A 27,423-nucleotide genomic window follows, 5' to 3' on the forward strand; every position below is an offset into this window, starting at 1 on the left:
TTGTTCCCCCCTTTTGAAGCTTTTTCCTTATTTCAGTATATATTCTGCAGCTGCACAGCTGGGTTGGATGCTGTAACTGAGCGTGGTGTCTGTTCCTTTTCTCTCGTCTGCTGCTCAGAGAACTGAAGTGGGTAGCAGAGTACTGCAGAACTTGTAGTATATTTGAGTTACTTTGCTGAGTGAAAAATACACCCGAAATCTTTAGTTAAAATTTCAAGCTGTTAAATGCCACCTCAGTGACTGCTAGTTATTGCTGTTGCTGAACTGTTGGATCCATTATTTCATTTTTTTAAGTATATTATCTTTCTGATTATGTATAAACATCTTTTGTTTTTATCATGTTCCTGTACAGAAGTAGCAACCAGATTATTCAAATGAGTGTAATTAAAAAAAAAAAAAAAGGCATTCTTCAGAGGCAGACAAATATTTCTGATTGGTGGATGGATAAAAAATTTCCTCTGTTTTTCTTCCTGGAACAGTTTGACAAGAAGCATATGATGACATGCAAGCTGCTTTCTCATATGCCTAACACATTTTAGATTTTTCTTTTCCACCCTCATGGATGTATTACAAATAGCTTCATCATAAAGTTAGTAACACAGCAACTTATATTAGCTTCCCACAGCAATATTGAACTACCTTTTCTTAATATTTACCACTGATGTCATGGGTCTGAGTACTTTCAGAAGTTCATGTTGGGAAATCAGCTCAGTAAGTGGGCTTGATTTAATTTTTATGTTTGAAAAGTCAGAAATTCATTATTTTAATTTGTTAGATTGTTTTATCTTAGTATATCAAATGTGTTAGGGTTATGCTGTGTTAGTGAACTCTTAATAAAAGCACACTGACGGAAGTAAAATCTAAAACTATACTTTTTTTGACATCCTATCCTTTCCATTTGATGCATGCATCAGAACACAGTAGTTAGTGTTTCTGCTAATAGCTATCCGTAGGATAAGTAAAATGTGGGTATTTCCTTATTATTTGTCTGCTGCATTGCTATGCATAGTTGTATGAGCATTCATTTTGTGGTGAACCGCATAACTTTTAAAATATTCTGTGCAGCCAAAAAGTGACCTAATTGCTTAAAATTGAAGTAATGGTAGTCTTGTAATGCAGCTGAATCATGGCAAGGGTTTACATTTTTTATTATAGCACTTTAATATGGAACTCAAGATAGAGGATTAATGTTTTTAATACTTTAAGTTCATGTTGACAGAATCCTTCTGTCGCAACTGAGAATACAAATTTTGCAGTCTCTCTCAGTGAGGTTTCTTAGGAATGTCAAACTAGCTTCAGCCCCTCTTTGTGGTTTGGTATTAATAGCGTTTTCCTTTTCTTTGACACACCCCACCTGTTATGATCTAATTCTGGCATCAGTCATAACAACGATCTCTGCAAATTTGTTGATATCTGTTTAGAACACTGCTGCTATAACTATGCTTTTATTTTCTCTCATTTTTAGTTAAATCCTTTGTCACTGCAGTTCCTAACTCTCAGGGCTCTATCACAGACAAAATGCTGGTGTCTGCTTTTACAATTAAGATGTACAAGTATATTCTGTGTGTGTTTTTCTGTTTACCACTTATCCTTATCCAGGGATGTGCTATAACCAAGATGAGTGCTGTGTAAATAGGCAAATTGGACATCTTCACCTTTTGGTGTCATGCCTTTCTTTACCCTCCTGCAAAGAGGGTAACGAGACTGATAATTCTCTCATTCTCAACTGAGAATGCTGAAGACCAGATTTTCAGGGAAATTTAGGGTCCCAGCTTACATTCGTAATTGAGGAAGTTAGGCAACTGAAAAATGTTTTAGAATCATAAAATGTATGCATTCTTCTGTTGTTTTTTTTTTTTTAGATTTATTTCTTAATTATAAGACGCTGTGTTCATATGAGAGGCAGGGAAATTAATGGTGTTGAAAATATTATTTTCTAACCCAAAGGAAGGTGTTTTCATAGTATTTTCCCATCAGCTGTCTTGTAACATCATTTGGGCTTAAGAGGTATAATCTCTTCATTGAGTTTTGATTCTTGCTGTTTGCCAGGCAGCCATTTCATCTCCACTCTGTAGTGGAGCGGAATCCAGCATTAAGTTCTTTAATTTCTGTATTTCTTTCTGACAGTTGTGTTGCTACATAGCTGAAGGGAAGTCCCTTTGTATTGCATGCTGTTTTAAAGTCTCTGGTTGAAAGGTTTGTACTGCCCAGTATAAAAGACCTCTTTGAGAGGACAGTAGCTATTACAAAATCCTTTATACAGTAAGTTAATCCAAATAGAGAGAGCATCCTAGGATTTGTGAAATGTCATTTACTACTTTCTATGTTCCACGTCTGAAATATGTCCTTGAAATATTTTTTCCTTAACTTTTAGCATACATAAAAGGTGGGTGGATACTCCGAAAAGCCTGGAAAATTTACAATAAGTGCTATACGGACATTAATACACTTCAGGAAATATATCAGAAGAAAACAACTCAGGAATCCTTGACTTCTGATGCTGCAAATGATAATCATATTGCTGCAGAAGGTGTAACGGAGGATTCGCTAAACAGACTGAAAGGTGCTGTTAGCTTTGGATATGGACTTTTTCATCTTTGCATATCCATGGTGCCCCCAAACCTGCTCAAAATCATCAACCTGCTGGGTTTTCCTGGAGACCGCCTACAGGGGCTTTCTTCACTGATGTATGCAAGTGAAAGTAAGGACATGAAGGCCCCTTTAGCTACGTGAGTAGCTATATTGAAATGCTTTGGTAGATAACTTAGTACTAAAAGTAAGTAACTGGAAAAAAGTCAAAACCAAAAAGTCATGTTGCTTTAAAGGAAACAACAGCAGGTAAAATAAACTCGTAGCTTGTTGTTTAACATGCCATGGTTTAGTAAATTCGTCACTTACTAGTGTATGAGATCTCTCTGCTGTTAGTTATTTACATGTATTTGGGGTTTGTGTCAGTATTTTTCTGTGTTCTTCGGTACCTGCTATTCTAATGTCTAGTAATTTATATGCCAGCAGAGTAAATTAAAGCACCCCCTGAAGGCTGAGTAAATTTATGTGAGTTATATTCTCTGCTATGGAGAGCATGCTATTTTGTATGAGTCATTGATTTCATTTCACTTAGCTATTTATCTTACTATTAGCCAAAGATCTTTTCCAGTTTATTTTTAATTTTAGCATCTGAGTAAAATGGGATGTTCCCTTATAGTCTTTTTAGAGGAGTATTTTTTTGTGTATGCTCCTTCGCAAGCCTTCATCCTGCACCTGCATTCAGGTCTTTTTATCAGGTGAATGATTAGCCAGATTTGTTTAAACTGCCCTCATAAATGGGTTTATTATTCCATTATTTCCAGATTAATGCTTCTATTACTGGACCTACTGCATGCACCATCAGATGTCACTTTTGAAACATTGACAGCAGAGCTAAAGTCTCTTGTTAGGGAGAAGAATTGGATTTCTGATAGGTTAAGAGATCTTAGGATTAAATGTTCCTGTTGATTTGTTCTTACTCCTTTCTGGGGAAGAAAAGTGGTATTTTTGGGGGTGTTTATTCCTTCAGATGGTCTTGGAAATCTTTGTGCTCTGCTCTTGTTTCCAGCAGCAATGTAAGTTGTGTAGATCTCTGTGCTTCTGAACACTGGATGTATTTCTTTTTGACATTGATTTCAAGTGTGTCTGTTGATGTATGTTTAGTTTTGTTGTTGGTTTTGTTTGTTAGTTTGGGGTTTTTTCCCTGCTAAAGAACACTTTGTTTTCAAAGTTTTCCTGTTGGTTTTTCTTTTTTAAAACCTACAGAGTTCTAAATGGTCAACTGCTTTGATGCTATGAGCTTGATTTGTTACTTTACCTGTGGGTAATGTGTACTGAATTGTATGTTCAGGTGCAGTTTAGGAGTACATTGATGTATGGCAGCAATATGGTGTTTGTTTTAAAGCCAGGTTGTATAAGAGAAGATTCATATCTATCTTTGTCTTTCAGAATCGTTTAATAAATTTACCTGTGTAGAACGTTATCCTCAAATTTCTGTTTATGAGCTGTAATCCTTTTTACTCTTATGTTTCTTTTAGATTAGCTCTGTTGTGGTACCACACAGTTGTTCGTCCCTTTTTTGCCCTTGATGGCAGCGATAACAAGGCAGGGTTGAAAGAGGCAAAAGAAATTCTTGCAAAAAAAGAATCTGCTTATCCAAATTCCTCTCTGTTCATGTTCTTCAAGGGAAGGATACAGCGATTAGAGGTACTGCATGTTTTCACCCTTTTGACTAATTCCACCTCCCCTCTGCCTTCTTTATTTTATGTTTTCCTGATGTGAATGAACGTGCAGCTTCAGGAAATTGTGCCTAAAGATACAGATACATACAAAGATAAATAAGAAGAAAGGAATCCTAGTTTCAAATTCACATGCCAAACCTGCTCTTCTACTACTTCTATCCAAATTAATGGCACTTTGAAATTCTTTTTCAGCTGCTTGATACATTTGTAGCTCTGTGCTAAAAGGAAGTGCTTTCGGTCACTCATGAGTTTCTTGTGGTATAAATAGCTATTTCAGTTTTGCTTGTCAAGCTAAAATCTATTATCTGCTGAGTACATAGTATTTATCTTCTGCTTCTCATTTTATGCATTGTCGTATACAGCTAATTCTCTGCAATAATTTCTCTCAAATAACTGCTTTGGCTTTTACGAGGTCAAACCAGGATGTTTTCTGTTGCTAAGAGTGAGCTCTGACCCAAGCACAAATTTATTCACCAAAAATGTTTTTCTGCATGCTGTTGCAGAGTGTTGTTCAAACACTGCAGCAGCCTCGTTGCTTTTGGCTGAGTTACTCTTTAAGAATCTGTGATAATACAAGATGGTGATGAGTACCTCAAACTACTCAGCTCCTGGCTGCTGCTCTTATCAGACTAGAATATTTCCAGAGCGATTACATTAACAAGAAAACCCAACACAAAAGCACAAAACTGGAATGTTCAACCCTTCATCTCAACATCATAGTTACAAGAGTTAATCCAGCTCTTAACATTGATGGTCATTCTTTGCTAGGGTTTGCAGTTAACTCTCGCAAATACAACTTAATATTTTGAGGGAAGTAACAACAGTAGCAGAACAGTGGGGGCACACTCTGTGACCTATCAGATTTTGCAGGCATATACTTGCATGGGGTTTGGATATTGTTTTTCTCTTTTTGCTATCTTTCTGAATGCAAAAGTGCATTTGGGGAATTACACTGTCACAGGCAAGCTTGGGAAGCCTATGGGAGGTATTGCTGTTTTCTGAGTGGGAAGGATTTTACTGGTCTTGGTTCAATTAGATGTGTATGAACACAAGTGAAGTTAAAAATGTAAATATGTTGATTGCCAGAGCGTGACTTGGTATGTGAAACTTTTTTCGTGTTTAATGTCATGAGGAATAAAATTAAACTATTATATGATTATTCTGACTTTCAGGGCAAAATTGTAAACATAATTGTCAATAAACTGAGTACATGTTTCTATGTATAAATACAGAGGTTAGGTTTGGGATGAGTGTCAGTTTTGTACAGTCAGTCCCTTTCTGGAGTACTGTTATGTTTCAAAGCAGAGTTCTTTACCTGTTATCTTAGTATTTGTGCGTTAAATGATACTCCATATAGACATTGAAGTTTAGCTCCAAGTGAAATAGTTTGTGCCATAGACTGTGTAGCCATGATAGCGCAGTTAGCTGAGGCAGGCAGAACGCTATGGATTATGCTATGTAGCCATACCCCTAGTCAGCAGAATGCTTATTAGTTGCTAACAGGAATTAAATGTCCCTATTCACGTATTTTTTTGCATGAGAGCTTTTTTTCAGGACCCTCTCTATTTTTTTGTTTTGTTTTGGTGTGGGTTATTTGTTGCTATGTTTTTTTTTTTTTTTTTCGTTTGTTCCCCCGTCATGCTTTTGTTCTAAGTGGTACTGTAGTACTGAGGCTTTGCTGTGTCTAAATGTTTTGGTTAAATGTCTCAAGCTCTTCTATAGACTATATTAGGAATTTTGCAAACTTAATTTGCTCCAATGTTGTTGACATAATAGTGAAGGCAGATGTGTGAAAATGTGGTGGCAATGGCATGGGGAGCTATACTAGATTTATGCACAATATACTTGTAGTTACATATGTCCCAAATCCTGGCATTGGCCTTATTCTACATTCTGAACCAGAAGCGCACATATACTCTTGGATTACAAACTAATATGCTGAGTAGTAATTTCCATCTCACCTCTCAGAGGCCCGAGTGAAGGTCCTGCAAAACCTACAAAGTGCTTATATGGCCTTCTTTGAAATTGTTAATACACAGGTAGGTTTAAATTCTTTCTGCCAGGCATGGGAATATTATTTTGAGATGACGTGCCGAAACTAGTAAGTCTCTGCTTTAACCTGTAAGCACTTAAAGTATACTTTGAGCTAAAGCTTGTATATCTTATAGTCTTTAACATCTGTAATCTTTTAACAATTCTGTGATAAAATTTAATTGTACGCAGATGAACGGCAGCTTATATGTTGTTATACAGAAGAGCTCGTGTGGTCTGGAAATAAGAATCAATAATGGTCATTGTAGGCTTTGTATTAGAGCCTACTAGCACTCAGTCCATCAGGGTTATTTTATAGACGTTGGTCCTACAGACACATACATTTTGTGTAACTTTCAGCTGATGGTATGTTCAGCTTCTATTGGCAAGTAAGTGTGTGTGTATGCTAACATACATACACACAGCTATTTATGTGTATGTGTGTATGTTTTTCTTTTCTGTGGAAAAAAGAAACAGTAAGGAGCACCGTTCAGCCATGAGTACCTGGAAGCAGGGAAACCAATCTAGAGGCAGAAGCAGTAGTGCAAGACTTGACAGTGAGACCCAAATCTGACAAAGGAGACAATTGCCAAGGCAGGCAATGAAGGAGGAAGGAATATTTCGCAGTGACAGGGCTATGAAAGACAAATGAAGAGCATGTGACTGTATAATGCTTTGTGCTCCAAAAAGCATATATGAATACTAGTGAATAAAAGCCTTAACAGACTTCAGTTTTCTACAAAGTAGCCTTATAGCTACTAGAAGTGTGGACCAAATTACCTTTCAACTTTTTTCCCAGATTCATGTTTTTGAGAAATGAAGTCTGAAAGCGTTTGGAGACTATTGAAATGAATGAGTTGAGGGAAAGGAGAGGAGGATGATCTGGGGAGGCTGGAATGAAAGTGCACCAGAAAGTTAAAGGTTGCACTGGTAGGCTGTCTCTTTTTCAGAGAGTAGGTTAGGAGACTGTGTATTAGAAGTAGCATTTTCCTTGACTTTTGTGTAATTCACTTAGGCTGTTTTTATGGGCATAACTATTGCTGTGCTTGACTTGTGATTGTATGGTATGTATTCCAGCCTCACAAGTATTTATTTGTGAATGTCTGACTATTTGTATCTTTGAAGTACTTTCCACTAAAGCTGATAGTGATGTTTCATGTAAGCTTAAGCTGCTAAAAACGATTGAGAATAATATTTTATACTTGTGCATAAAGGGTACTTAAAAATGTAATGAGTATAATAGCTGCTGAAACCCGTTGGTCTGAAAACCAGAATTTCCAGCTGTACCCTTGGGCCTTTCTTATTACTGTGAAAATAAAAATATTACCATCCATTTGCCAAATGTCTTGTCTAATATTATAATTATGTTAATAAATACCATTTTACTTTTAAGACTGTGACTTAGACTATTTAAGTGCGGTATTGTGGCCAGTAGTGAAAGATGAGCATGGTGGTAGCATGGGAGAGGGCAAAGTAAAAAGCGGTGTTCTGAATCTTCTTACGTGCCTCTGCGCTTTTAGCTTGCAATTTTGCTTTCCCTCTTTTTTTAAATTTTATTTTACTAACCAGAAACACTTTAAAAATCTCCATCTGTTTTTTTTAAATAGTACAAATCACCCCACTCAGAAATAGTTAAATAGATTGATAGCTTCATGTGGAGAGCAGTAAGGGTAAAAAAGCAAAAATTGCCTAAACAAAATCGTGAACTGGGCAAGATTGCTTCTCTTGGGAACAGACTCCAGGTGGGCATATATAAACAAGAAGAAATTTCTTGGGCTGGGACTAAAACTCAGGTTCTGAGGCTTGATCTGTAGAGTTCAGTTGGTGCATGTTAAGAGTGAACAAGAATGTATCGAATACTCCAGCTGACAGGCAAAACACCAGTGGTACATTCAGGTGTGCTACAGTGTGTTTGGTGTGTAGTGGTATTGCAAGCTTAAATACACCGCTGACAAGTACACTTGCTTTTTTAGTTACCTTTTGTAGACATCTTGGTATCAGTGGTATCATTCTTATTTAGGGGTGGGAGGGTGTGGCACAGAAAAGTAGACTGAGGGCAAGAGTAATAATAAGCATTGAACAGTATTAAATAAATTGTCTGGAATAAAGTCACAATGATGTCTTAAGTAAAGAAATTTTCAGAGCTTGTGTAATGCCAAAGTTCATTTTCAGGAATTGTGCTGGCTTCTCTACTTACTTGTTCTAGGCTATAAAATACAGAATCCTAGTTTTACTCTATTTTGATTTTGTGGTGTGTCCAGGGAAGAAGGGGCGTGTGTTAAGCAATAGAAAATACAGGCTTTGAAATTTCCCTATAGTGTCTTTCAGTGTAAATTGTCCCCTTTTAGATATTGGTTGCTGGTTTTCCCCTTAATTATGAGCATGGCTTCTTAAAAGCTTTACAAATTTGTAGGGCTGATTGAGAATAGAGAAGTCCTGGGAGAGGGAGGGTGTCCTGAGATTTGAGAAAAACTCTGGGAAAAACGTGTCGGCTCAGGAATCTGGCTTGGCTCGGTAAGCTCTGTAGATGCTTAAGTTAGTAGGTAGGGGTGGTTTTGGTTTTAATCTGAAGCCAAGAAATGTAAGGTTATGGTTATCACATTAGCTTTAATGATCCTCTTTATGCTTATGTAGTTCTGTATATTACACATTTTGTGGATTAATTTTTTTTGTCTTCTTATTATGCCCAAGAGGTATGAGTGATGCCTGTTGAAAGAATTACAAGTGTGTGTGTGTGTATGTGTATTTTTAAATCTCAAGAACATCAATTTCAAGTGGACAACCTGGTCTAGTGGGAAGTGTCCCGTCTATGGCAGGGGGGTTAGAACTCGATGATCTTCAACGTCCTTTCCAACTCTTAAATGATTCTGTGATTCTAAGTGTCAGCCATAATGTTATACTTGCAGACTCTTGGGACTTTCTGTTTATTCTCTGAAACAGTAAATGGATAGTAATTAATTTATTTAAAGAATCAACACTAAGAATAGAAATATATATTCCAGTGTGTTGTCACAATCCCTGGAGATGATTGAGACTTTAATTATTAAGGAATGTGTCTGAAACATACTTACTGAGCTTGATGCTTAAGGAAAACTTAGGCAGGTGTCAAAGCACTTGAGAGATCTAGACAGCTAGAGAAATAGATTATTGAAGATTGAATATTCAACTAACTGGACTTGTGTATTACTAGGTGGTCAGTATTTCATGTGTTGCTCCAGGCTGGTATACGGCATTGCAGACAGTGATGTAGTCGCCATTATTCATTGTGTGGAATAACATACGCTACAATAAGTAATTTCTATTTTTAAATATTTAGGTTTTTTGAAGGCAAAGTATCTTCACAGAGGACTAAATATTTAGGTTGTTTATTTTTTTTGCATTTTCCTCAGAAGCAATCAAAACATAGACTTAATATTTTCTTATTGCAAAGATAAAGTTTTAAGCCGATTTATTTTATTTTTTCTGTAAGACTGGGCTCATAACACTTATTTTCCAGGAAGACGTGTTGGAATGGTGCAGCATCAGTGGAGTAATATGTAGTGGAGAGACTGTGCTGCTACAAAAGTAAACAAGATGTATGTTGCTCAGGCTCCCTGGAAATTTTGAGCGCAAATATAACTCACCTGTCTTTCTGTGTAGTATATTCTTCTGTCATGCCAACAAACATCTTGATCTAATCACCATTTTATTGTCTAGGTGTACAGTGTTTATGTTGGTACAGCTATGGATCCCTTTGTTGGTAGTTAGTTGTACTGTCTTGATGCAATATATGTGATTTATGGTTAAATTGTTCCTTAGCAACTAAAACAGTTACCCGTGATGAGACAAAAAAGCAAATCTAATAAAATCACTTTAGAGCTCTGTGTGTGGTCTTAAGATACAACGCTGCAGACATTTGCAGGAATTTTTGAATTCAGTTACACCTGTGTTGATGACAGGCTTGCTTTTTCAAGGGTTTCTTTTACTTACATGCTTAGCCAGCAGAGAGTGGCTTATATGTTCCTCTGTTGTATAAATTATTATAATTATATTGGGATATATAGTGTGTCTGTATAAAACTAATAAAATATTGATTTGCATTCCCCCCCCCCCCCCCCCCCGAATGTGACAGAGAAGTCCCTTCCTAGACTGGGAAAACTAGAAATTAAAGTAGTCAAAAGAAGTTGTTCTTACAAAACTGTCAATCTCTTTTTGCTAAGCTGTTGGTAACTAATGATTTTATCAAAATGTTTTTTTTTATCCCATATGCCTTTGTGTCTTCTTACATGTCATGCAGCATTCACGAATTCTCTGTTAACTGTTGCTTAAAGTGGTTTTTCACATCCACTGAGGGATGTGGAAAAAGGGGAGATAGTTCAAAATAAAATCCAACATTAAAGATACCCTTATTGTGCAGAAAGCTAAACTTTATTGACAGATGCTAAAAATATGTGGCTTTTAAAGGTGGAATGACTAATAAGAGTAGAAATGAGATTACTCAAAAGCTTACTGCACAAAACCAATGAATTCTGGACTTTGACACCAAATAGAAGGAATACAGCCACTGATTTTTAAGGTTAAGAGATGATCTGAACTGGCTGTAAGTTATTGGTGATTGTTACTACATTATTAAACTCCTACTATTCCCCTCTCCCCTTTTTTAACTCTGTAGGGTTCTATACTTATCTTTTTATATGACTTTTAGAGTGCAATTTCCTTACCATATGTTTTTTAATTTTTACTGTTGCACATGGTGGAACTAATTGTTAGTACCTTGCAAGCAAACACTTTGCATTCTTGTCTAAAGTTTCATTTAAATATAAATCTGAGTTGCTTTGTAGTAGTGATTCTTACTTCCCTTGTCTCGTATAATTTGGCTTTTGTATTATGTTTCATATCATGAATATGAAGTACATGGAAAAATCAGTTTGCTATGGGACCTCTTTACAATGCTTCTTTATCATTGTAAATAAAGGCTTTGTCGTAATTTGCCCATACTTCCATTCAAAAGTGATCAGGTTGAGAGAGCTGGGAGGAGGGAAGCTGGCCAAAGGAATTGCAATGTGGAGGTTGTGTATTGAATAAATATTAGCCCTTCTTTAAACTGTTAGCTCTATGGTGGGTTTTAGCTCATTTAAAATAATCTAGAGTCTGAAATTAATTTTGAGGCTTTCATCTCAATGGGATATCGTGCCTCTTTCATCTAATCAAACCAGAGCCTGAAGCCTGTAAGACACTTCAATTATTTTTTTTTTAACTCTATAGTTATTTTTAAATACCTATTAACACAAATCTGCATGTTTTCCTTATCAAAATCAAATTATCCAACAAATTTGAAACTTCAGACATCTGAATTTTTTTTTCTTCTTTCACTTTTACAAGTGTCAAATCAATAGTGCCTTGACCTCATTTCATACCGCTCTGGAACTTGCAACAGACCAAAGGGAGATTCAACATGTCTGCTTATACGAAATAGGTAAGTTGGATGTTTCTATACTATAAATAGCTCACTTTCAAGTTTAGACTAGTAACTTCAATAAACAAAATGGATTATTTTTATTCAGATTTCAAAAAAAAAAAAAAACAAACCCCAAAAACAAAAAAAAAACCACAAACGTTTTAGAGTACTGGCCTTTGTCTTCAGTGGATTATGGCAATAATCCTGTCGTCTTGTTTGGGCAAGTAGAATTCAACAACTCTTCATTATTTTAAAGTTTTCTGCAAATATAAGGTGATGCAAAATCAGAGAGTAGACTATAGAATCAAGGGCAAACTGTTCACCTACAGAATATTATTTAAAATGAGAAATTAACTCATCTGATTTGTCTGTGGAATCACCATTGCTGTGCCAAATACTGATTGTCTAGTGAAGCTTCACAGTTTGCAGGACCTGTATTTCATGTTCATTTCCTTCTCTCAGTAGCAATATACGCTATATGTTCTTAATTTGCATACAGGTCTTTAGAGTGGAGAAGATATATTGCTTCAAGCTTTAAATGTATCTCTTTAAGGGATCTTTTCACAGTGGGGAAGAATAAGGGAGCAAGTAGTAGCTCTGTAAGTTTCAGCATCCTACAAAACATAGTATTTAAATAAAAAAACCCAAACTTCTGGTCTCTCTATAGATTTGTTGTTGCTCTGAAGTGGATTCATTGTTTTGTATGGAATCTTATAACATTTCCCAGTAAGTTTAAATCAGGCTTTAAATGTATGTTATTGATTTATTTTGGTTTTAACTTTTTCAGTTATTGGTGTAATTGTTAAACTAGCTCCAGCTGTCATAACAGACTGTGTGTTTCGGTAACGTTGATACCAAATTTGACTTACTGTGCTTTCTCTGAAGTTAAATTAGTCTTTTTTTTTTTTTTTTTTTTTTTAGGTTGGTGCAGCATGATAGAGATGAATTTCAAAGATGCGTTTGAATCCTTTGAAAGGCTTAAAAATGAATCCAGGTGGTCTCAGTGCTACTATGCTTATTTAACAGCAGGTAAGTATATTCAATGTGTTGGCTAAGTGATAAATCAGTGATGTGATAAGGCTTTAGCACTATTTTTTGTTTTGGGAAACTTACTAGTGCACGAAGTGCCTTCCATGCTGCCTGCTGCTTATGCAGCTTTATGCCAGACTTGCATAATTTTGTTTATATAATGTACACTTGCATGCACGCACATTCATGTGCATAAATACTTTCTCCCCTGTCCCCCCCCTGCTTCCCTCTCCTAGATGTAGATGCAGTTATGATTGTCAGTGTAGTGACAGGTCATATAACAGTGTATTGCAAAGATTTAATAAATAAATCTGTAGATGTTGGGTGGTATTAGTTTCTTTATTGGGTATGAAAAGGAAGCACTGACTTGTTAATGATCACAGAGGGTACCTGGGAGAGTTGGGATTTGCATGTTTGTCAAATCCTCAGTTTAGATCCTTTCTGGAAGTGAGTGTGTTTTTTCCTGTGACTGAATGGTATCTAATCTTAATTTTTCCAGTTTCGTATCCCAGTAGTGTTAACACATTTTTGTTTCTGTGTTCTTACAGTGTGTCAAGGAGCCACTGGTGATGTCAATGGTGCTCAGAATGTGTTCAAGGAAGTTCAGAAACTTTTCAAAAGAAAAAACAATCAGATTGAACAATTCTCAGTGAAAAAGGTTTGGTTTAGCATAGGCTGACTTGTTTCAGTACAGTAATTACTCTTGGTAATTCTGTTGGATTCTTTACCAGTATTTATTTTTGAAGGATGTATCTGTTTTCTCCTGTGTTGCTTCTGTAGAATTAGGGGGGAGGATTCAGGTGGAAAAACAATAGCGTCATGTATTTTAAGGATCTAGCAAAAGAAATGTGAATTAGCTACTCACTTTACAACTAAAGTAATTATTAAAGATAAAAATACATGGTACTGTAGTTGCTTTGGCAATTTTCCTTCTAGCTTTGCCTTTCTTACTCCTTTTTATCTTGTCTTGTTTATCGAAGCCTTAGTTCTTTTTTGAAAGCTAGGAGTTGTCTGGGAAATATCTCCCAACTCATGGCCTTTGCAGATGTTGCCGTTTCAGCATCCAGTCAGTGTGTACTTGGAATTGTGAAATATAACAAAACAAATCTAGGTTGCATACAAGGAAGCTTTAATTTTGATCAATATGTAAGCCCTTAAATTAATTGAAAGATTTTGCTTTTTAGTCTTTAAGCTAAGTTACCACCGACTTTATTTTCATAAAATTGTTGGATGCTTTCATGAAACAGAATTACTGTTTGTGATATATTATTTGTGAATATTCTGTTCCCTGTAAAAGGACAGATGACGGATCTCCCTTCCCTTTTTCTCCCCACTTTGCAGGCAGATAGATTTAGAAAACAAATGCCAACCAAAGAGCTCTGTGTCCTGGCATCCATTGAAGTATTATACTTATGGAAAGCCCTTCCAAACTGTTCCCTCTCGAACTTACAACATATGAGTCAAGGTATGGTTCCTTGATTTATTTATTTACTCTTTTAAATGAGGTGTGTAATTTTCTTCTGTTGTGTGGAGTAGCTGATTATTGTAGCGTGAAAATTTAAACCTCTGTGTGTGTGTGACAGCGAAACAGTTTGTTTAACAATGACCCATTAAGATTCAGCTTAATGCTTCTTTTTTACAATTTTTTAATAGGTTTTTGGGAGAAGTTTAACTGCCTTGCTGCATATAGTTGTTTTTTTAATCAGTTATGTTTGCCTGTTGTTTAAAATGAAACAATAGTGTGATAGCTATTGTTCAAAATCACTAAACAAAATTTAACTCGTTTAAACCTAGCTACAAAATAAAAAAAAAAAACCCAAAGCAAATGAAAACTACCAATTAATTTCTGCGTGTCAGTTTTCTTCTAAGAGGAAGTATGTGGCTTGTGAGGTCATCTATGACATAAGGATTTTGTTTATCTTGGCTGCTGGGACCATCTCAGTGGTGAAAGGAACATTTTATGGTTGCTTCTTTCTTAGTCTCCAGATGGCTTTGGATGTCTGTCATGTGAAGCTTATGGTAACAGTGTTTATCATGAAGTTTTCATTACTCCCCCATCCAGCTATCAGTCGTGTTTGTGTTCTGCAAACAGTTTCAAGTTATTACCCGCTCATTTAGCAAATAAAACAAAAAATGTCTGCCACAGAGATACTTACTTCCTTTTTTCTGCAGTTGTGAACTTTTGCGGGTTGTACACGATTTTTACGTTAAGTGAGAAAACTACCAGGGCTTAAGTTGAGAGTCAGGACTAGTTTGTGGGTTTTGTTCTGTTTTTAAGATAATTTTTCCATTTAAATTGTGTGATGGTGATGGGTTACATTCAGATCCCTAGTTTTCTAGTCCCAAAGATAATGGTGAAGGCTTTAAAATTAGATTTATTTACATAAAAATAAATGTCACAATTTTTTTTCTGTCACTTGCGTTTAGAACCATCAGCTTTAGAGATTGTAAAGGATATGCACTTCTTTCCTGCACACTCAGAAGCAGTGCAGTTCTTCCTTGTATAAGCTTCTTGCTGGTGGTGCGCATTTTAATGTGAAACAGGAATATAGGTTAAAACTCTTCTATGCTTCTTGTAAAGTCTGACACTGACAGATGTGTCTGCATCAGCGATACCTGACTGAAGATTTTCTGCACAGTGGCAATGTTATTGCTGTGCCCTGTGTGTATCTCAGAATTACGAGATGGTAGGATTTTTTTTTTTTATTTGCTTCCTCTTCTCTTGAATAATTGGAGTGTAATTTGCTGGAACGAGTTTCCAGGCTCTTCCTCAGGGCTAGAAGTGGACTTAAAAATAAAGGAATTAATTTGTATCCACGTAAGTAAAAAGCCAAGTAACTTGAGGCTTGCAATGCAAGGGTGAGTTGACAGCCTTGTGTATTGTGTAGTGTCCAAATACTTCACGCAGCCAACTCCTAGTTATTCATAGGTGGCTTATTTGGGTTGTGGATTAACTGTGTTGTGAATGCAGAGCTCGTTAAGATCTGGCATGGTTTATGAGATGAGGCAGAATGTGAAGTTGAAGGAGCTCTACCACTCCAGCCACAGCTGGAGTGCTCCTTCTGAAGGGATGAGAAGCCCTGCAGGCCTCCCTGCACCTCGGCCGTTCTGGAGGCAATGGTGCAGACAAGTGCAAATGGCTCCTCGTGGAACTAGCCCTGATTTAACAGAGCCGGCGCTAACAAGCTGGATCAAAATGGAGCCTGGTTCATCTAGAGACAGTTATGTGCATCATGATTCAGTTCTTTCTGAAACAGCACTACTCAGCGGAGGCAGTGTCTGTCTCTGGATCATAGACCAGCTAAAGTCTGGCAAATAAGCCTTATCCTCTCATCAATGTCGAGAATTATGATGCCACAATACCCTAGTCTGGGTTTTTAAGCCCAGTACAGATTTCTGTTCATCCATCACTTCGCTTCAGTTCAGAACAAATTGGCTTTGTCTGAACTGCTTGCCCTGTGCTCCTTTTAACTTGGACTACGTATTTTCCTTTCAATATCTGGGACAACCTAGTTTCCCATAACACCAAGAGGAGGTGATTGTTTCTTAACTTCACCTTTTAGTGGATATTTCAAAGAGAAATGGATTCTCCTTTTCTGAGAAGAACATAGCAACTGCCTTTGACTTCAGCCCATTTGTTCCTGTTAGGAATTGTTCTCATGAGTGACAGATTGCTTGATGAGGTTCATACAAACTGGGTTGTATTTAAAAGAAACCAAATTACTTTGATTTATATTAATGTTAGTAGCCTCTCCTTTTTCTATGTAAACTTAATCATTGGTCTAAAAGTCACCATAGACCACAACTGTTGTCTACAGAAGGATTTCAATCCATCTTGTTTGTTTACTGGAATCTTTTCATTAAGCTTGTCAGGATGTTGATGATTCATCAGCTGTCGGTTTGAGAAATTTGCTTCTTGGTGCCATACACAAATGCTTAGGAAATTCTGAAGATGCTGTTCAGGTAAGTTGTTAAATGATAATTTACACCGTTAATCTTATTTTATAAGCTATTCTGTTAAACAGTAAATATTGTTAAGCAAGCCATTAGTTTTCTGTGCTGTTGATCATCCTGTTTTGTGAATTCCAACTGAGTGTCATGTTCTTTTAAAATCTTCTGTTTAGCATGTATTCGTTATATTCTGTCTTGTAAAAGTAAATGCCTATGTTGGATGAACACGGTAGCTAAAGTGGCTTGTAGGAGAAAGAGTTAAGGGGAAGCTGGGAAGAAGAATGGAGAAGTTCTTGGCTCTGCTGGCTTTACTTTGTCCAACATAGAAAGTTCAACTTTTAAAAAAAAAAAAAAAAAAACAACTTGGAAATTGACCTTTGAGAAGCATGGGTTTGCTGCTTCTCCTCCAGACCTGAAAGGTTTGATTATTAGCACATACCAAAGAATAATTCTGCCACTGCTCCAGGCTTTGATCGGTAGGCACAATTGAGTTTTTTTTCCTCCCCAAAGTAGATTGCAATTCACATAAGCAACAAGGGAGCCGATGCTGGTGTTAAATCTTTTATTTTATTTCCTGCCTCTCAAGCATATTTTAAATAATCTGGGTACTTACTCTCTAATGTTAAAGTTCCTCGTTAGATTTAGTATTTTTTCAATATGAAGTTGGAAAACTCTTGAAACAGTCAATATATTGACTTCATAAAATTCCAAACAAATAGTTTTGCCTTGGTAGACTAGTGTCAGTGAAAACCCCTGCATTCTTGCTTAAAGAATCTCTGCTATTGGAAGTTTTAAATTTATTCTCATTTTAGCTTTGAGCTAATTTCTAGTGTTTAAAGTTGAACAGTGCTTCTGGATTTTTTTTTTAAGTATCAAACAGTCAATTTTAATGTACTGCTACAATCTTTTTTCTTTAATTTTTATAGTTCTTTCAGCGAGCTGCTAAAGATGAACTGTGCCGTCAAAACAATTTATATGTCCAGCCATATGCTTGCTATGAACTTGGCTGTCTTCTGTTAGACAATCCAGAGGTAATGGCATAACATATTTTTAATCTCTTAAAATTAGTGTGGGGAGTCACCATACTGTTACACAAATGAAATTAAGTTTATAGATTATAATGTATTTTAAGTTTTTAAAATTTGTTTTTTACCTATTGTGAAGAAACTTACTACTTTGGTTTTTTTTTTTTTTGCAAACCAAGTAATGCAATATGTTTAAGGTAACATCTTAATTTTTCAATATCAAGAGCTATAAGGACATTCTTAGGAGCTTAGTTATCTGCTGATGACACTCTTGTCTTGTTAACTGTTTTGTTGTTACTGGGTTTCATTTTTACATAAAAAAAACAGAGCCTGTGACTCTCTGGGGTCCTTCAGGGCAGCTGTTACATTCCTGACCATTGGTGGTGTCTTTCTCTAACAGTAAAATGAATACGTCTGCAAACCTACAGCAAGCAGTAATGCAAGAATTTTGATGAGTGTAGCACCACATTGTTCTATTATTTAGTATATTACCCTAAAAAGCACCACAAAGGCTTCACTTTTCACATCTCTGATCATGCCATGATGCCCATTTCTTTTGTATGTGCCTTACAGAAAGAGTATATATAAGTACTGGGGTATGGAAATACTTCCATCACCCCACAAGACACAAAAGCCTCTCTGCCCCTTTGCTTGCCTTAGTGTTGCTGCTGCTGGCGGCAGCAGAAGCCTGGCAAGAATGCCTTAGGTAGGCAGGGATTTATTGTCTGCAGGTGGTATTTAGTGTGGTGAGTGCCTGGGATCCTTTTCTTATCTATTTATTTTTCTGTTGGATGCTGTTTGAGCTCAAAGATTACCTGTAGTTATCCTCTCCTAATAGAATTTGGTGCCTTCCTAAAATAGCTCCATGTTTTTGAGATCAAACTCATATTTGGAACAATATGGTATTTGTCAAAAGTCTTTACACTTTGGGATTATTTATCCCCACTCTTACGACAGATACCAGGAAACCTACCAGGAAACCTACCTGGACTTGAGGGCACGCATACCATCGTACTTTTTCATTGCAGGGGATGTATAAGTAAAGTGATTTCAGTCATTTAAACTCTGTTAAAGCTGTATGGGTTGGCATTTTGGCTTTTACCCTGAGTAGCGAGGTTTTTGTTGTTCAGGATGAAGAGGAAAATAATTCAACTGGCTTTCAGACTTTCCAAATGGCTTGGTTGATGAGACATTTAATTGTTCAGGTCTTTCCACATACCCTGTCACCTAGGGAGCCCAGGGAATTTTAAACTAGGGCAGCTTCTGGACCATTCTTGGTGGTGTGTCCCTCGTCAAACATGTAAGACCGCTACTTGAAGATCATGTCGCTTTGTGTCGTACTTCCTGAATCAGATTGCAAGTTTGGGGAAGCGGTTTCAGAGTAATGACTTGAACTCCCACATCACTGTATGTAGTGTGTTTGGGCTGATCATATCTCACAATCTTAAGATTCTGTTTTCAGTTGTTTTTAATCTTGTCAGATTTGATAATCTGAGCTGAACCTTCCCCTTAAAGAGGAAAGGAAAGGAAAATCTTTCAGTAAAAATGATTGTCATGACAAAGGACAAAACTAGGAAACACTTTTAAAAATAATTGTTCTTTTTTGCAAACCCTGCTGCCCTATGACTTAGAACTGGACCTTGAAGCCTGGTAGGGAGGTCTTAGTCCAGTGATGTTACTGTTGCCTTTTTTCCATGTTCATATTTAAATTTGATCGTGTCAAATGTCTCTTAAAAAAAAAAGATGTGGTGAGTAGTGAAGTTATTTGAAGATTTTGAGAATGTGGGAGCAGTCCTTCCTCTCTCCCTGCCTTACTTGTAGTACATGCACACAGTAACCTAACCGAACATGCTTCATGTTGGGTGTTTGAGGACTGAACAAGCCTCAGCTTGTAGCTGTACTGAGAAGCTGTGGTAGCGCTTAGGATGTGAAGGACATGCAGGAAACTCCCTCTTGTGGCACTCAGACAACAAGGAGGTAAATTATGCTTGACTGGAATAAAGTGGGATGAGGTGGGGAAAAGCAAGAGCTAGAATTAGAGGTGAGTGGATGCTACTTATAGAAAATTCCATTTACTAGCTGAGGTGTTATGCGAGAGCTTTGTAATGGTTAAGAAGGGAAAGGAAATAGGATTTTACAAGTCACACTTACCGGAGAGGTTGATCGTATTAAAGATCTGAGCAACAGATAGAGAAATGAATATGCATTTTAGTATAAAAAGCATATTAAATTTACTTTGCTTTAAAATTACTCATAATTACCTGTTTGATTTACCATGCCGTCGGAATCATCTTTGTTCTAGTTCTAATCAAGTTCTTTAATATTTTAATGTGGTTATGTCAAGAGGTTTACAGATTTTTTTTTTTGTCTTAGACACTGAATGTAATTCAACCAATATAAGTACATATGTTCATATTCAGATATATTTGAATAAGAAAACTTAATTTTTCTGTCTTTATCAGGAAGTTGATTATTTATTTGTAAGGCTTAAAATAAAAATGTATGATAAGAAATTAACCATGAGCTTTTCAGTAGTAAATATTAATCTGCAAATACATATATTTGTCCTTGAGTTTGAAATTGAGATTTCTGAAGCAACTTTTAATGCTTAAAATCCAGTGATTTGTTTTGTAAATAAATGGCTTAAACTTTGGTTGAGAAACAATAAGTACTCTATTGATCAATTAGTCATTTATCTGTAGCCTCAGTTGTTTCCCTGTGCATTGTTGTAGCTCAGCATCATCAGTAACAACTTGCATTTAAAAGTGTAATTTATCTTTTTCTGCAAAAGGCTAGAAATACGTAGTACTGCATTTTGTGGGTGCCTCATTAGTATTTCTAGTTTCCTAATTTGAGAGGGTTTTGTTTGCCCAGTACCTTGCTCTCAAGATAGAGATGCTATTCTGGACTGACCAGGTTATATACTTAAGATATTTTCTGTAACATTTGCAATGCATTTCTAATGCAGTGTTTGTCGTTTTGTAGACTGTGCCAAGAGGCAAAACCTTACTTCTCCAAGCCAAGGTAAAAACTAAGACACTTTCAAATTTATCTTTCTGAGATGTGGGCATTTGAGAGGTTGTGTATTTGGGGCAAGGGGAGTGGATGGTAAGTGTTGGTGTCCCTCACCTACAATCTACAGCACTATTGTGTAGATGTACATCCATGTATCTGATACACATTTATGTATGTTTTGTAGATATGTATTTTTAGGTGAGTTACAGCACAGAGCTCACATTAGTGACCTCTCCTGGGGTGTTAGAACTTTGCCAAGTTTTTCAACTAAGATTTGGCTAGAGAAAGTTTTGAAAATAACAACACTCCACTCCTTGTCTGTTCCAACTGGTTCCTACCTTGGACATGTTGGGATTTTCTAGAGCTTTTGGACTTGCAGAACTTTCTGGGTGCTGTTCAACTACACAGGATCCAAACAGCATGTTGGAAATGGAAGCTTTCTCCTCTCTTCACCAACTTGGAATTTCTGTAGTTCTGTTGCTTTGGGTAATGCGGGGATATTGCAACATGCAATCTCCAGTTCACCTCTTTTCTGTGGTCTGTTTTGTAACATGACTTCTTAAATGTTAGTAGTAAAATTATCTTCATATCATAAGTGAAGGAGGCTAATAGTTACATGTTTTGTTTGTTTGTTTTATCCCAGGAGGAATTTACTGGCTATGACTTTGAGAACAGATTGCACGTCCGCATACATGCAGCCTTAGCCTCTCTAAGGGAAGTAGTTCCACAGTGATGGACAGGAAGTCTTGTTATCCTTTCCCACAGTTTCTGCACTTTAAGATGAAGCAGAAGAAAAAGCTGTTGGGAAGACCAGCTTTTCTTCTGAAAACCACTTGTGCCAGAGACACTTTCCTAGTATGGTCGAAGTTGGTATGGCTTAGTAAAATGTTACAATTTTAACTAAAAGTAAATCAACCAGGAAGAAGGTTAAGTGACCTTGTGTTTTTAACTCTTCAGTTTTTATTTTGTTTAAACCAAGCTGAACACAGTTGCTTGTAACTCTGTGGGTGAGCCTAAATAAGCACACATGATTTACTTCAACAATATTGGCGGGTGTGATTTTTACCTTTTGAAATAGATCTAGATCTACAATATGCCAAGGGTAGAAATTCTGTTTTGATTAGAGTAATACAATAAAAGTAATTGGTGTAAATGTTGAATTTGGGAATGGTCAGAACACTTTTTTTTTCTTTCTTTCTTCAAGCATTAGCCAATACACAGGAGAAGGAAAATTGTTTAGCCACAAAAAACAGATCTTACTAAATTTTAGCAGCCTATGCCAGTGACTTCATGATGACTAATGTGTGAATTTTAAACCTCACATCCCCTTCCATTCTTCATTCCTTCCCCCCAACCCAGCTCATACTTGTGATGTAAATTATGTCAATATTTAGGATCTCTGCTTCTGGTACATTCCGGACGAATACTTTGGTTTGTTTGACACGCAATTACAGTGTGGGCAGTTCTTATTTCTGCTCTCAATATTCTGAATATTATGTTAAAATATATAGGCCAGATACAGTAATCTTGCATATTTTTCATTCAAGCTGTTGAATCTTTATAGCGGTGATCTTTAAAGGTATTAAAAAGATGAACCAACCAAAACACAAAACCAAAAATCCACTTTGGTAGTTATACCAATAACACGATATCCTAAGTCTATGTGGTATTCCAAACCTGTGATGTTAAGATATTGAAATACCTCGGAGAGCTTAAAACTTCTATTGTGACCATATAATTTCTAATAACTTGGCCATCTGTGTGCTCATCTGTACCTTCTTTTAGTTTTGTTTGTAATATGTAGTATCTCCTTATGGTTTATATGCAGTTAATACCGTATTCTAGGAAGGTAAATATATTTTTAAAGAAGTTTATGAATGGAAATCTGACCAGAAAGTTAGTTGAATTATGTTGCTTTGCAAAGCTAAGAAAACTGGATATCCTTGGAAATAGTTATCCAAAAGCCTTATCTTTACTTTGGTCAGGTTGCCTTAAACAGTTGCTTAGCTTAAACTTCTTTTTTTCTTTCTTTTTTGTAGAATATGTTGCCAAAGTTTTAGACCTTGCCCACACCTAACCTTCATTGATTTGCTTTTGAGATTGCATCTAAAGCAAGACTGATATGGAGGAGAAAAGTAATATCCTATTTGGTAGGCCGAATGAAATGGTTGAGACACTTCTATTTCTCTGTAGAAATACACAGTTCCTGCTATGAAAGGCATTCCTAGAGCAGTTAAACACTTCTGTTGCAGTTCCTGAAGAAGAGTAGAGATTCTTAACTCTTAAAATAGCAGTTTTATTTTTCTATTATCTAGGTGTGTTACAGATAGTACACTGTTTTGTTTTTGTTTTTTTTTTTTTATTGAACTTTGAGAGTAATATTGAGTCATAAGTGAGTGTTCAACCTTATTTGGTCAATCCAAATAAGTATTGACTAGAAAACAATATATTGTATACATAGTGACTACTTAGAATTCAAATAATGATTTTTAAAATGGGCTTTAATGTACTTGAAATCTTATTTTGTCCTACCTGATTTTAATGTTTGCAGAGACACAGTCCATTCTGGGTAAATAGCTAGAAACGGTACAGGTACTGACAAAATTCCTTTTAAATACACTGCTTAAACATAACGTGAGACTAGGCTGTTCAGGACACAAAGCACCTGCATGCAATTTGTGTTGGGATATCTAGGGTCTACATACTTGGAGGTAGCTAGCAAATTGTAGTAAGTTTAGTAAAAGCCTGTTGTTCTCACCAGGCCAGGAGTGGTTATGAAAGGACACTATATATTCATATAAAAGTTTAACTCTGTGCAAATTGCAGCTTTTCTGTGGATTTAGCGAATCATCACTGAAATAGAACTATCTGTTTCTATATTAATTATTTTTTTCTCCCCTCGTAGGAGAATCTCCTACACTGTAAATGTCAAAATTATTTTTTATGTTAGATTGTGCCTGTGATGAGAAAAATTTCAACTGTATTTTGTGTAAACTAGTAAGTTTTTATACTTTGGAACTCGGAGGCATGGTCTAATAGCAATAATGGAATATGCATCTTGCTAGTTAATATGTTAAGACTATCTTTACCGGGGTCAGGTATTTTTGTTGATGTTGATGCAGTTTTTATCTCAATATGACTCATTTCAAATAAATAACTAGAATTTTTAGATGTCACAAGGTGGCATATTTATTGTGATGTACTGTAAATGTTGTTAATTTACAGAACTTGCACTTTTATATTTCTGAGTAAAATTAAAAGAAACGTGGACATGAGTTTTGTTCCCTTGCTCCTCGAATTTGTCTTTTAATTGGTGGCCTCCTGAACAAGATGATATCAAGTATTGGGAAAACTTCTGGAATGTGAAGTGACTCAGTAACAAAGTTTTCTAGTCAGCAATTACCTCAGCCTTTGTTCTTCCAGTATAATTATAGTCTCTTGGTTTAGAAAGTGAGTTACATGTGTCATGTTGAGATCAACCGTAGAGTGAACAAGGTTTAAGATGTGTTTTTAAGACATCAAATTTACTTGTTCTTCATTAAAGAAAAAGAACCACACACAATTGTATTTGTTGTATTCCTACACCTTTGAAAAATGTTTCTAATTTACTCTAAAGCAAGCACTTTAATTTCTTCTCTCTCTGATTTTGAATGCTTGTTTCATATTCTAGTTATGCTTTATCTTAAATAAAATTCCCCTAATGTTGTATTCAATTGCTTTTGAATTTACAACAATCTGATTGTCTTGTGTTTAAAAAAGATGTTCTGTAACTGTGTGAAGTTTGAATGGGTGCAAGTGTTAGGTTGGCGAAGGGCTATATGTGGTGTTACGAGGGTGCTAATTGAACCCATCAGTGAGGTGAAAGCAGGGTAGCCTATAAATGACACTCAAAATTCCCTTTCCAGTCATCATTACAAAATAAAAACAGCGATAGACATCACTTTCATGAAAAATTATGTAATCCCAAACAAGTATTAAACCTAATGTAAAGAAGTAAACGAATACTTAGCTGTCCTTTAGGGCAATTAGGCAGCCAGTGGTATATGAGCAGCATTCCTGCCCTTGGCTCCCCCGGGGCTTTGCAGGCAGCCTGGAACACCAATGGTAAACTCCACTGAAATTTAGGTGTAAGAAATACAGGTATGTTGACTCTGATCATCCTTCATCCTGAAGGAACTGCGTGACAAATTATTTTATATAAATTAGGAGTTTAGAAAAGAAAAGGCAGGAAAGGGAATTGCTTCTTACCAATACTTGTAAATACTTAGAGGGAGGGTGCCAGGTAGATGAGAACAGTCTTTTTTCAGTGCCCAGTGATAAGACAAGGTAACGGCCACAAACTTGAACATAGGAAGTTCCATCTAAACATGAGAAGGGACTTCTTCACTTTGAGGGTGGCAGAGCAGTGGCACAGGCTGCCCAGAGAGGTGGTGAAATCTCCGACTCTGGAGACATTCAAAACCCGCCTGGACACCGTCCTGTGCAACCTGCTGTAGGTGACCCTGCTCTGGCGGGGGGGTTGGCCTAGATGATCCCCGGAGGTCCCTTCCAACCCTGACCATTTTGTGATTCTCTGCTAATTACAGTTTGGGTAGATGCTTATACAATATTGTCTTGCATTCTGGTGTTTTGAGGTGAGCTAGAAAGTACTACTTCAAAGACTACTTTTATCTGGAAAACTTTACTTACAGAAGGTGGAAATAGGCAAGTTCCAGTTCTGGTCCATTTTTGCCAATGAACAATTAAAATACGGTATTCTATACAGAAATTGAGAAAGCATGAGAACTTGCTGTTTCTACACTGAGTTATCTGTATCTATATACAGTACTCTTAATTTATGCCAAAGCAAATTCTTGTATGAAATTAACTGGTGTTCAAGATGCACTGGAAAAAATATTGGGTTCTTTTACAAAAGGCCTAACTTTGTCACAATGTTACAAATCTATATTTTCCCTGAACTTCAGAACTTGTTCAATTCAAGTTATAGAAGTGTGCCATTGTTAATAGATGGCAAAAAATTATATTCCCACTCCCTGACCCCATCCCTGTTTCTTACAAGAGTAAGAAATTGAACTTGAGACAGACTTCCCAGAGTTAAATACTGAATTATTTCTATTTTTGGCCACTTCTTTTTAATGTATGTTTGGACCCCAAAAGTGGACCCGGCGTCAGTAACCCAAGGTAGGTGCGTATCTGAGTTGCATATTGCCTCCCTGCTTCTGCTCAGAATATCTTTGCTTAATTACCTGAAATTTTCCTGACCTATTTAGGCCCTGTCTTTTAACTACCAGTGTGTGGTAGCCATGGGGAGCTCACGTTCAGTTGTCATCTTCATTGCTGCCTTTTCCAAAATCCTGTTTATCTTTTGATGTGACTTCTTCCAAGACGGTGTTCCAATCAAGTAGTCTGTTAAGCTCAGCAAGACTGGCTGGTCCTCAGTGGTGTTCAGTCATTTTTTTGGCAAGCCATGCTTATCTATAGGAGATGCCCAGAAGGGCTCCCAGGGGAAGAAGTTTAGAGAGAGAGAGAAAATCTTGTTTGAGTATTTGAGAGGGGAAGGGAAGGGGAGAGAGATTGTTAGACTTCACTGAGCAAAACCATTTATGTAACAAATGCCTCCCAGTCTTTCATTAAAAGCAATAAGTTTACTATAGTGAAAAAAGTTAACTGTGGTGCTGGGGCATATACTTACTTGTAGAAAAGGCCCCGACGAAGGGGAAGACAAAGAGCCAGAGAGATGCACATAAAGACACCTTAAATAAAAACAGTATTTTTGGTAGAAAAAGTAGGAGGGTGTTCGTGGAGATTTTTGTATGTGAATGCAAGAGGCCCACTGAAGTCTCTGGCAGGTAGAAACACAAAGATGGTGCATGTGAAAAATGAGACCTGTTCTCCTGCCTGTTTAGCTGAAGCTTTGAAAGAGATTGCAAGGTAAGAAAACAAACAAACAAACAAACCAAAAATAAACCTGAACACACACCCCCAGCCAGTGTGATTCATTAACCTGTTGTGACTACCAAATAAATGACCTGTTCCTTTTTTTTGGCAGAAATACATGGCTTATCTGGGACCTTGATTTGCTGAACTTCTGTCCAATCTGTATCTTCTAAGACATTAACGTTATCTGGAAGTTATTACTTCTACAGATGGGGCAACCTTCACTTGGGCAAAGTGCTCTTAGGCTGGCAGGCTCTTCAGTCTGGGGCCGAAGGGCAATGTGTTTTAGCAGAGTAGTGGGTACGCTTCACATGATGGGTTTACTCTGGATGGCATCCAAAAACGGCATTGAAGTTCCAGCACAGTGAATCGGTTTCCAGACATATTTTTTCCCTATAGCTCTTCTTAAGTTTCAGACAGACACGCTTCTGTGTTAGGGGCTGAAGCCTTTTTAAATATTTAAGGAGGCTTATGCTTCTGTTCTGTTACCTCTGATAATAAATTTTTCTGTGGTTTATGACATCTGTACTTAAACATATTTGAAGCCTTTGCTATGCAGAGCTAGAATTTTGAAAGTTTTCAAAAGAAGCAAATTTACAAGTTATCTTCTGATCTGTATTCATAGGGTGGTTTCAAAGTAATGACACGACTGCCTTTGCGCCCAGGTAAGTTTAATGCCTTTATGAAGTCCTGTTGCTTCCGTATGCTCTCCATACAGAAGTCTAGACTT

The 27,423-nt window shown here is 36.6% G+C and overlaps 1 protein-coding gene across 2 annotated transcripts in view; it reads left to right on the forward strand.

The window, feature by feature from the left end:
- TTC39C (tetratricopeptide repeat domain 39C) overlaps positions 1 to 21,595 on the forward strand; it is a 37,329-nt gene extending 15,734 nt beyond the window's left edge. For both annotated transcript variants that reach the window (XM_082498882.1, XM_082498883.1), the window contains exons 5-14: positions 2,375 to 2,729; positions 4,065 to 4,233; positions 11,661 to 11,754; positions 12,658 to 12,765; positions 13,314 to 13,423; positions 14,107 to 14,230; positions 16,631 to 16,728; positions 17,643 to 17,747; positions 20,727 to 20,765; positions 21,400 to 21,595. In XM_082498882.1, coding sequence (XP_082355008.1) covers positions 2,375 to 2,729; positions 4,065 to 4,233; positions 11,661 to 11,754; positions 12,658 to 12,765; positions 13,314 to 13,423; positions 14,107 to 14,230; positions 16,631 to 16,728; positions 17,643 to 17,747; positions 20,727 to 20,765; positions 21,400 to 21,489 — 1,292 coding nt within the window. In that variant the 3' untranslated portion in view covers positions 21,490 to 21,595. The remainder of the gene's footprint in view (positions 1 to 2,374; positions 2,730 to 4,064; positions 4,234 to 11,660; positions 11,755 to 12,657; positions 12,766 to 13,313; positions 13,424 to 14,106; positions 14,231 to 16,630; positions 16,729 to 17,642; positions 17,748 to 20,726; positions 20,766 to 21,399) is intronic.
- The last annotated feature ends 5,828 nt before the right edge of the window (positions 21,596 to 27,423 follow it).

The sequence above is a fragment of the Vanellus vanellus genome (genome assembly GCF_965231255.1).
Source record: "Vanellus vanellus genome assembly, chromosome: 2".
Lineage (NCBI taxonomy): Eukaryota > Metazoa > Chordata > Aves > Charadriiformes > Charadriidae > Vanellus > Vanellus vanellus.